General features: G+C 50.4%; 1 protein-coding gene across 1 annotated transcript in view; it reads left to right on the top strand.

Moving 5' to 3' along the window:
- Window positions 1-6: 6 nt before the first annotated feature.
- Window positions 7-10,968, top strand: part of ANOS1 (anosmin 1) — a gene marked incomplete at its 5' end in the record, with an annotated part of 224,888 nt that continues 213,926 nt past the window's right edge. Inside the window, one exon of the mRNA XM_007956168.1 lies at window positions 7-60. Within this exon, the coding sequence (XP_007954359.1) occupies window positions 7-60 (54 nt within the window). The remainder of the gene's footprint in view (window positions 61-10,968) is intronic.

Consider the following 10,968-nt stretch of genomic DNA (forward strand, 5'->3'; position numbering starts at 1 on the left):
GCCTCCAGGTGCCTCAGCCTGCAGATCACGCGCATCTCCGCCTTCTTCCAGCACTTCCAGGTAAGGCCACCCCGGCAGCTAGGGCCCCCCGGGCCGCGGTAATCTCCACCCGTGGCGGCCCAAGTTCTCCCATCGGGGACCCGGGAGCCCGCGAGAGGCGCACGGGGCCGCACCTTCGGCCACAGTGCCCCAAGTCCGCTCCTGCCCGGCCGCAGACCTTGCTTTCTCTGCTCGGATTTTCAAAGCCGAGCGCGGGACTCTCTTTCCAGCCTCCTCATGCGCTTGGGTGCAAAACAGCCGACAGCGTCTGTTCCCAGCTCCTTGCAGCTTTTCCCACGGAAACGGGAAGGCGGTGGCCTTGGGGAGAGGACAGTGTCGTGATTTCCAGGGTGGGAGTGCGGATTTGCGCGTTGCCCCGGACCGCGAGGCAAGGAGGCGCGCCCGTGCGCCCCGGGACCGAGACCTGTCCAGCTCCGCAGGTGCCCACGGGCGGCACTGTTGTCTCTCCTGAGCAAGGGCTTTCTGGCTCTGCGGCCCGGAGCTCGCTGCGCACCCCGTGAGCCCCAAGGAGAGCGCTTTGCCACGTTGTGTGCCTGTGTGTTGCGGGGAGTCTCCCACTCTTGAGCCCCATAGCTTTTCAAGGGTCTACTTACTCCTGAATTGCATGGGGCGCAGAGGGAAGGATGCCAAGGGTCGGGGCACAGGCTGGCGTATCAGGGTCATTCTCGCCCCCACCCCTGTCGTGTTTTCAGCTTGAAAGTGGAGGTGGTGTGTGTGTGAGCGCGCGTTCGGGTCTGCGGGGCGCTCAGGGAGCAGCAAGATTGTTGCCCGCGTTTTGCCAGGGTCTTGGGGGAGGCCGCCAGGGCGGGCACCCGCGGGAGTTACGCGGAGCCTGGGTGCGGGTAGGCGCACTGGAGCGGCGCCCAGCTAAGGTGGTCGCCTTTGCCAGCGGATCGGAGCGTGCGAGCTCTGAGCTCATTCACTCCTACGCCCTATTTCTCTCGCCTGCCTTCGCGCGCTCTCCCTGCGATCTTGCTTCTCTCCTAGGCTGACCACCTGCTCTAAGATCCCAACTTCTCGCCTCAGGGGACATCGCACAGCCAGGGGGAGACCAAGAGCTCCCGGCGCGCGGGGTTTGGAGGGTGGTTTGGAGGCGGAGCTCTCTGCCCTTAGGAATGGCCTGCGCGTCCTCCCGCGCCGGTGGGTGAAGGCGGCCCTTGCAGGGCCTGGGGTTGGGCGGTCCTGGAGGCGCTTTAAGAGCCTGGTGGTTTGGAGCGATCTGCGTGGCCATCAGGGAAGTCCTGGGTGGTGTGCGAGCGACTGAAACCCTCTTCAGCGGCTCCAGGAGCCTTTAAAGTTGGGATGTTAAAGAGGTTGAACCAATGCGTATAGTTTGCAAGTGTGGGAGTGTGCGCTTTTGTCTATTCTTAGTGAACAAGGAAGGAGCCCTGCTGGCTGAAAGGTTAAGTGCTCTGCTGCTCACGGAAAGCTGCGAGGTTGGGACCTACCCAGAGGCTCCTGGGAGAAAGACCTGGCAATTTGCGTCCATAAAGAAAAAAAAAAAAAAAAAAAAAAAACTCACTGCCATGGAGTCAACCCGACTGGTAGCCACCCCTCCTTGGGTTTCCAAGGCAGTATCACTATGGAAGTAGATTGCCCCATCTTCCTTCCGAGGAGTGGCTGGTGGCTTTGAACCGCCAGCCTTCTGATTAGCAGTCCAGTGCCTTAGGCACTATACCACCCACTGCCTAGAAAACCGTTTTGGGCAGTTCTTCTCTGTCCCATGGCATCGCTATGAGTCTAAAGGCACTTCAGGGCACCTAACCACAGCAAGAAATCAAAGGAGCAGCATCTAGTGGGTTTATGAGAAGTTGAGGGGGGGTAGCCTACAGCCCTACTGGGCCCTCAGTAAAGGGAAAAGCCGTTGCTCCTCAGGGTGACATGCCGTGGACCTCTGGGAGAGGGCTTGTCCAGGGCACCTGGTCTCAAAGGGCCTGTCCTGAGAGCCCGGCCCCTGAGAAGATGCTGCACTGTCCTTTAAACAACAGGAAGCAGAGCCCAGCAGCCCATCCCCGAGAGGAAGAGAGGCTCTTTGTACGTAGGGAATTGTCCCCTGCTCGGCTGGATTCGCTTCACGGTTTCGGCACTGAAGAAGCCGGAGATCAGGCCGGTGCCAGTGAAGGGCCTTCTTTGTGGTCTCTTGGCATGATTTCTCCTCCCAAGAAAAACTGCTGACTGAGCCTGCGTTGCCAAAGCACCCTGATTACGTTTTAATTAGCCGGGTGAAATAAGCTGCAAATTACTCAGTTAGGACTTGCTAGCTGCTGTTTTGTAACCAATTGCAAAGCCATTCTTGGAGTTTAACCCTCACCTGGTAACGCCTGTCTGATTTCTCTAAATGACAGGATTAAGCTTTCTTAGGGTTTGGGGAAACACACGCACACACAGAGCAAAACAACCCAACAGTGTGATCTCCTGTAAGTCCCGCCTGCCCTGGCCCTTCCCCTTCTTGAATAATGGTATGGGTGGTGGTGGAATCAGGCCGTGGGCAACCCATCACGCTGTGCGTGGTGTCTGTGACACTTATTCAGGGGTCAGTAAGGCTGGGCTGGAGTTCCTGGATGGTGCCAACCATTGAAACACTTGGCTGCTAACGGAAAAGCTGGCAGTTAGACTCCGCCCTGAGGCACCTCGGAAGAAAGTCCTGCTATTCTGCTTCTGGAAAAATAGGCTACTGAAAGCACTCCAGAACATTTCGACTCAAGACATGCACGGGGTTGCCTTGAGTTGGAGTTGGCCCCACTCGTGGTACAGTGCCTAAGGCATTTGACTGCTAACCAGAAGGTTGGCAGTTCAAACCCACCAGCCGCTCTGTGGAAAGAAGGTGAGGCAATTGACTTCCATAAAGATTTACTGCCTCCGAAACCCAATGGGGGTTGTTATGAGTCGGAATAGACTCTTGGCAGTGAGTTTTTTTTTTTTTTTTTTTTTTGTGTGTGTGTGTGTGTGTTGACAAGAAGTCTTACGGAGAGCCCCTTCTATGGGAGGAGCCAACCCAGGCCTTCTTGGTGCAGGGAGAGACTGGGAGCAGCCTGGGGTGGAGGGATCTGGTGCCTCCGGGCTGCAGGGGAGCCTGCACTCATCTCCTCCACCCTGACCCGGTGCCCTTCACCACACTGCCCAGCCCTGCAGCATCTGGACTGGGAAAGCAGCAGTGCACACCTGGTCCCGCTACACCTGTGCACAGTGGCCGTCCCCTGGCCTGAAAGCACAGGGACCCACGGTACTGATGGGTGAGCGTGGGAACAGGAACGGGGCCTCCTGGATTATCTGACACTGCCCCTGACCCTGCAGAGCTGAGAATTCAAAAGTGAGAGGAAGATGACGCATTGCATCACTGAGGGCTGCCCCTCAATCGTTAAATGTTTGTGGCGGTGGCTTTTAGCTGTCGTGGTATCAACTGTCATCATGACGACTCCATGTGTGACAGGGTAGGACTGTACCTCGTAGGGTTTCACTGGCTGATTTTTGGGAAGTAGATCGCTAGACCTTTTTTTCTCGAGCCTCTGGGTGGACTCGAACCTCCAGGCTTTCAGTTAGCAGCTGACGGCGTTGACTTTGTATGGCCCAGGGATTCCTCTGCAGGCCTAGTGACTTCTAATCTATCATCTATCTGTCTATCATTCATCTATCATCTGTCTATCTATCTGTCATCTGTCATGTATCCTCTATCTCATATTAACTGTTTTCACCATCCAGGGACTTCCATTGGTTAGTTGCTTAATTTTCTTCAGGACTATGTAATATACAAGGCTCGGTGCAAAATGAAAATATGGGGCCCCTCTTCCAAAAAGCGTGAAAAAGCGTTGTTGTTGTTGTTGTTGTTATGTGCCGTCGAAAGCGTTAGAGGGACACAAATATATGCCTTTTCTCTTTCTTCTGCAGTCTCTCTCTAGACTTGTCATGGTGTTTAAATTTGCTATTTAATTTTATGCTAAGTAAAGAAAATTAAATATTTAAATTAACTAGTGCAAATTTTGGGAGCTCTGGTGGCCTAGTGTCTAAGGCACTTGACTGCTAATCAGAAGGCTGGGGATTCAAACCCACCAGCCACTCCTCAGAAGGAAGGTTGGGCAATCTACTTACATAGAGATACTGCCTTGGAAACCCAAGGAGGGGTCACTATGTGTCAGACCTGATGCAATGGCAGTGAGTTTGAGTGCAATTTTTACTGTTCATCTTTATCTTCTGCAGCGCCTGTTTCAAATGCAAACATCGGTGTATGTAATGTGTATGTGGAATCCCCAGCATTCTATAGCTGGTGTTCTGTGCCCCATCCCCGGAGGGTGCTTGGAGACAGCCAGAAGAGACGTGAGCCCAGGAAGGTTGGAAGGAAGAAGAGAGGGTCCTCGAGGCTGGGAGAGCCCCCCCCCCCGCACATGGGGTCCTTGCAGCATGAGGGCAGACCTCCATAGGTGCCTGGATCCTGGCGCACGCGTGCTTGCTCTAGTTGGACATCTGCCAGTTTCCCTCCCCTTCTGTTGTTGAGCTCAAGGATAACCAATCAGTTCTGACATTGCGTTTACTTAGCACACAGCCAAAGCAGTGGAGTGGCACAAACTCCACTACTGGCAGTTCGAACCCACTCAGAGGCACTTCAGAAGACAGGCCTGGCCTGCTTCTGAAAAGGCCCAGCCTTGAAAACCCCATGGGGCAGTTCTACTCTGGACACACAGGCTTGCCATGAGCGGGAATGGACTCCATGGCAGCATAACCACAGTGAAGCCTGCGCCCGGGAAAGTCTATCCACCAGGACTTCCGGTGTCCCCTGAATTCTTAAATGATTTCACACATGGTTGCAGAGATGAGAGGAGGTGTTCCCTGGAGCAGGCCTGAGGACATCCAGCCGGGTGGCTCCCCTTCCCACGGCCTACAGCAGCCGGGCAACCTCCAGTGCATTGCAGCTCCTCAGTGGGACGGGTGCTGGCATGGACTAGGTGCTGGGTAAGAAACTCACCTCCACAGGATCTTGGCTGTGGTGCCACCAGCATGGGGTGGGGATAGCCACCACCATGCCCCCACAGACTGCAGGACACCTATACGCAACCTGACTTCTCCCTGAATCCACAACCAGATTCCTGCAGAGGGCAGAGGGTGGCAGTGATCATGGACCTGGGGAGTGGAGAGAGGAGAGCGCTGAGGCCTGAGGGGCTGGGCCGGTGGAGTGGGCGGCCCAGAACCAACCGGGGCAGGGGAGGAAGTGGGGGGACAGCGCCATGCGTGATCCAAGGCCCAGGTCCCCAGCACGTGCTGCACATACGGAGCACAGAGTCACAGCTGCGGTTTTTCAGGGTTTCAGCATGGTGGGAGCAGACATGAGACTCGCGATCACATCTCCCTTCTGAGCATGGCACCATCGAGGTCGTGGCAATCCAGAACCGCCCCCCCCCCATTTGCAGAGACAGAGAATCCTGTGACATCCAGATGGCCTTGTTTGTCCAGGTGCAGTCTGACCACTTTTCTGTCATGCTCTATTTATGGAAAATATTTGAGTTTTTCATCTCTGACAGGTTTCCGCCTCACACACGTTCCGGCTTTTGAAGGTTTAAATATGTATCTGTGTCAAGGGTGCAGAGACCTCGGGAAGGTGTAAGCCTACTTGCAGCAGTGTAACTGGAGGGCAGCTGCTCTGAGTGGAGGCGTCCCTCTTGCCTCCTCTGGTTCTGCTTCTGGTGGCAGAGGCAGTGCTGGCTCTCGGCGCCTTAACACTAGAACCAACCGTCTGAGAGTCTGTTGGCTGGAACCTGCTAGTTCTCTGCTTGTGTTTTCTCAGTGGAGGTTCAGGAGAATAGGGTTTGAGGCAAAACAGTGTTGTGTGTATAAGTAGGAGTCTCTGGGTGGGCAAACGGTATGGTATGGCTGCTAACGGGAAGGGTGGAGGGTCAACTCCTGCACAGGTGCCTCAGAAAGAAGGCCTGGTGATCTACTTGTGGAAAACCAGCCATTGAAACCCCTGTGGAGCACAGTTCTGCTTGGACACTCATGAGGCGGCCATGACTCACAGTGGACCTGACAGCAAGTGATAAGTGGTGTTCGAGAGAGCGGGGCGAGTGTGTGCCAGCTTCTCGGCCAGGATTCTGGAAAGCTGAGGGAGAAGTGGCTGGAACCCGAGGGATGGAGGGAAAGATGAATGGCAGGTTTCTGGCAGCCTTGGCCCCAAGGTTCTAGAATTTATTAGTGTTAAGAGCTTTTTGCTTAATGGGACGTCACCTTCCCTGTAAAGTGCCACTGATAGGCTCCCTGAGGTCGCTGACTGCAGATCAGAGGCTTCTCCCAGCTGGCGTTGGAACCTGTTTGTTTTGGCAAAAGGGAGACCTAAGTTGGTGATTAACTCATTCAGGCTTAGAGGACCGGCTTGTCCTCCAAGGAGAAGTAAACAAACAATTAGTGCATGAAAACTTGGCAGCTTTGAAGCAGCCACCGGCACACACCTTCCAGGTGCCAGGTTTGGTGGGGTTTATGTTCGCGGTCAGGGTGTGTCCGCTTGTCCCGCAGCCAGGTCTGTGCCACAGGCCAGGAGGACACCAGTGTTTGGAGCCAGTGTGAAAGAAAGGGTGTCATCACATTGGGCCTGCCTCCCTTCTGGCTGGGCCAGGGGATTTTTGACTAATTTTCTAAAAAGCTCTAAATTTGACCCAGACTAAACATGATGCTACTTGTTGCAAATCTTCGTATTTTTGAGGTGTTTCTCTTTGCAAATAGTTCCAAAGTCCGATTTTATTGGGACTTTAGTAGAACATTTGAAAAACATAATAGAAAATACACTACTGACTTGTTCATTTCATTGCACATCCTTATCATTAGCGCTTGCCTGGTGACTGAGAACTTGGTGGTTGGAAGCCACCAGCAGTTCCATGGGAGAAAGCCCTGGTGATCTGCTTCCATAAAGATGACAGCCTAGGACACCCTATGGGGCAGTTCTACCCTGTCACATGGGGTCGCCTTGAGTCTAATCGACTTGACGGTGCCCAACAATGACAACCCGTGAAGCTCATGATGCATGGATGTGAGAGCCAGCCATTCCAGTTACCATTGCATTGTGTACCGTATCAGTGATGACATGAGCGGTCAGTGTTTCATGCTGTTACGTAAGGTCACCACGGGCCAGAGCTTACATGACGGCAGCTAACAACATCATTAGATGAGGGAAAAAAAAAATATGTATACTCTGTAAGTTATAGTTTACACATACACATGTTTATGTATGTAATTGGAGGCCTAAAATAAAAAGTTGAAGGGAATGTTGTTGAAACAAGTGTTTCACCTTTGAAGGACGCTTATATTAAAGACCCAATAATGAAGTGGGCCATTATACTTACTTGCCCACTGCCCACCTGTCAGTTTATTATACTGTGGTGATGCTGGAGGCTGTGCCACTGCTATTTCAGGTCCCAGCAGGGTCTCCCATGGTGGACAGGTTTCAGCAGAGCTTCCAGACTAAGACAGACTAGGAAGAAAGGCCTGGTGAACTATTTCCGAAAATCAGCCAGTGAGAACCTTATGGATCCCAGCAGAACATTTTCCAGAATAGCGCTAGAAGCTGAGCCCCCTTGGTTGGAGGTTACTCAGAATACACAGTGGTCGCAACAAGGGACTCATGCAGTTCATGACCATGAACCAGGTGCAGGACCTCTCAGCATTTTGTTCTGTTGTATGTGGAGTCACCATGAGTCGGGCAACTCAAGGGTGACTGACAACAGCACACTTATCTGAAATGGATTGACCAGCTTTCATTGTCCAACCTGGCCTGGTTTATTGCAGTAAATTTGCAGAAATGTTGAGGTTCAGGATACAGAAACATCAATGCTGGTGGGCACTGGCCTTTTTAACTCAGAACTGGAGAAGCTCTGTTGGAGGACTGGATACCGTGTCTCAGAAATCTGCCTCTAATACAGCCTTGGGAGTGAAGTCCACCTGACAGTTGGTGAAGTGCGTGAGACATTTGATAGGTGACGTTGGCCTGCAGGAGCTGCAAAATGCAATGTCTGGGTAAGGGTATTGAAGAACGTCTTCTTGGTTCACTGTCCTGGCTCACAGGCCTTCACGGATTGGAAGTCAGCTACCTTCTGGCACATCCAGGGCACGTACCCTGGACTCCATGTTTTGAAAGCATGTTGTCAGTCAACATGTGCCATTTACTAAGCATGATCTAGTCCTTCCTCTTCTCCTGACTCAACGACAGGTGTAACTCTGTCAACCTTCAGGCCAGCACAAGAAGGCTGGCGTTCCCAGACTTGATGGACAGAACTCATACTCATGACGTTTTAGTGATCCTTCCCACCAGTATCTTGGGAAAACGGACAATTTCTGCTCAGATTATCTGAAATCTTGAATCTAAGTCATGGATTCCAGTTCCTTCTCCAGTGTCTGCTACATCCACCAACACCTACAGCTCCCACTATCTTCTTGCAAGATTTCACACGGAGCTTCAGAGAAGCAAAGGGAGACATTTTCATTGTTGGTGGAGAGGGTTGGATAATGTTACTGTAGCCGGTAAATAAAGGTTGCAGAGAAATGAGAAAGCAGTACACTTTAATGTGATTGCAGGGAATAGCAGGACGGTGGGGCTTTTTTTTTTTTTTTTTAAGAACTGATTTATCATTTCCATTTCTTTTTGCTGATATTGGTGAATTTCTGTAGTTAGGGACTTGTAAGCAGACAACTCCAGTCCAAGAAATAGCCCTTCCTGTGAGACCTCAGAGGACTCCTCCCTCCCTGTGTGCTTAGAGAAAGGGTCCTAGAGCACATGGCCCTTGAAGCTGGGTTATTCCATTCTGCACAACAAATACAGGGTCCTAATGGAATCCCTCATCACTCGTCTGTCAGTTTGTCACACTGTCATGGCTTGAGTGTTGCTGCGAGGCTGGAAGCTGTGCCACTGGTATTTCAGATACCAACAGGGTCGCCCTTGATGGACAGGTTACAGCAGAGCTTCCCAACTAAGACAGACTCAGAAGAAGGAAGGAGCCATCCACTACTCAAAGAACTCGCCAGTGAAAACCTTACGAATATCAGTGAAACACTGTCTGATATATTACTGGAAAACTTTATGAATAGCCCTGAAACATTGTTGGACATAGTGGCAGGAAATGAGCCCCTCAGAATGGAAGGCACTCAAAATATGATTGGGGAGAAATGCCTCCTCAAAGTAGAGCCAACCCTAATGGCGTGGATGGAGTAAAGCTTTTGAGACCTCCATTTGCTGACATGGCATGACTCAAAATGGGAAGAAACAGCTGCAAACATCCATAAATAATTAGAACATGGAATGTACAAAGTATGAATCTAGGGAAATTGGAAGTTGTCAAAATTGAAATGGAATGCATAAAGATCGATATCATAGGCATTAGTGAACTGAAGTGGACCGGTTTTGGACATCTTGAATCAGACAACTATATGATCTACTGTGCTGGGAATGGCAAATTGAAGATGGCATGACATTCATCATCACAAAGAACATTTCAAGATCTATCCTGAAGTACAGTGCTATCAATGATAGGATAATATCCATATGCCTTCAAGGAAGACTGGGCTTTTTGGAGGGCTGGAGCTAGTAGGGAAGGCTGGGAAGTGGGAGTGGAGCAGTTTGTAACAGCTAAGGGAGACAAACTCATCTGTCAGTTTGCCATCCTGTGGTGGTTTGGTGTGTTGCTGTGAGACTGGAGGCTATGCCACTAGTGTATCAAGTGCCAACAAGGTTACCCATGGTGACAGGTTTCAGCCGAGCTTCCAGCCTAAGACAGACTCGGAAAAAGGAAGAGGCCATCAATTTCTCAAAGATTTGGATGGTGGAAACCTTATCAATAGTGGTGAAACATTGTCTGATATAGTACTGAAAAATAGCCCTGAAACATTATCTGATATAGTGCCGGAAGATGAGCACGTCAGGTTGAAAGGCACTCAGAATATGAGTAGGAAAGAGCTGACTCCTCAGAATAGAGCCAACCTTAATGATATGGATGGAGTAAAGCTTTCAGGACCTCCTTTTGCTGTTGCGGCATGACTCAAGATAAGAAGAAACAGCTGCAAACATCCATTAACAATCGGAACATGGAATGTATGAAGTATTAATCTAGGAAAATTGTAAGTTGTCAAAAATGAAATGGAATGCATAAAGATTGATATTCTAGGTGTTAGTGAGCTGAAATTGACTGGTTTTGGCCATTTTGAATCAGACAACTATATGATCTACTATGCCGGGAATGACAAATTAAAGAGGAATGGCATGGCATTCATCATCACAAAGAATGTTTCAAGATCTGTCCTGAAGTACAATGCTGTCAGTGACAGGATAGTATCCATATGCCTATGAGGAAGACCAGTTAATATTACTGTTATTCAAATTTATGCACCAACCACCAAAGCCAAAGATGAGGAAATTGAAGATTTTTACCCACTTCTGCAGTCTGAAACTGACCAAACATGCAATCAAGATGTGCTGATTATCACTAGTGACTGGAATGCAAAAGTTGGAAACAAAGGAGAAGAACACACTCAGCATTTCTCAAGCTGAAAGAAGTGGGGGAAAAAAAATCACGCTTCAAGTTGCAATATTGAAAGATTCTGTTGTTGTTGTTGTTATGTGCCCTCGAGTTGGACCCGACTCATAGTGACCCCTCCTTGGGTTTCTGAGGTGGTATCACTATGGAAATAGATTGCCCAAACTTCCTTCCAAGTAGTGGCTAGTGGGTTTGAACCACCAGCCTTCTGGTTAGCAGTCAAGAGCTTTAGGCACTACACTACCAGAGCTCCTATTGAAAGAGTCTATAGGCAAAATATTGAATGATGCAGGGAACATCAAAAGAAAATGGAAGGAATACACAGAGTCACCATACCAAAAAGAATTGGTTGATGTTCATCTATTTCAGGAGGTGGCATATGATCAAGAACCAATGGTATTGAAGGAAG

Source organism: Orycteropus afer, unplaced genomic scaffold (genome assembly GCF_000298275.1).
Source record: "Orycteropus afer afer isolate SDZICR_OR568_19922 unplaced genomic scaffold, OryAfe1.0 scaffold00577, whole genome shotgun sequence".
In the NCBI taxonomy this organism is placed as follows: Eukaryota; Metazoa; Chordata; class Mammalia; order Tubulidentata; family Orycteropodidae; genus Orycteropus; species Orycteropus afer.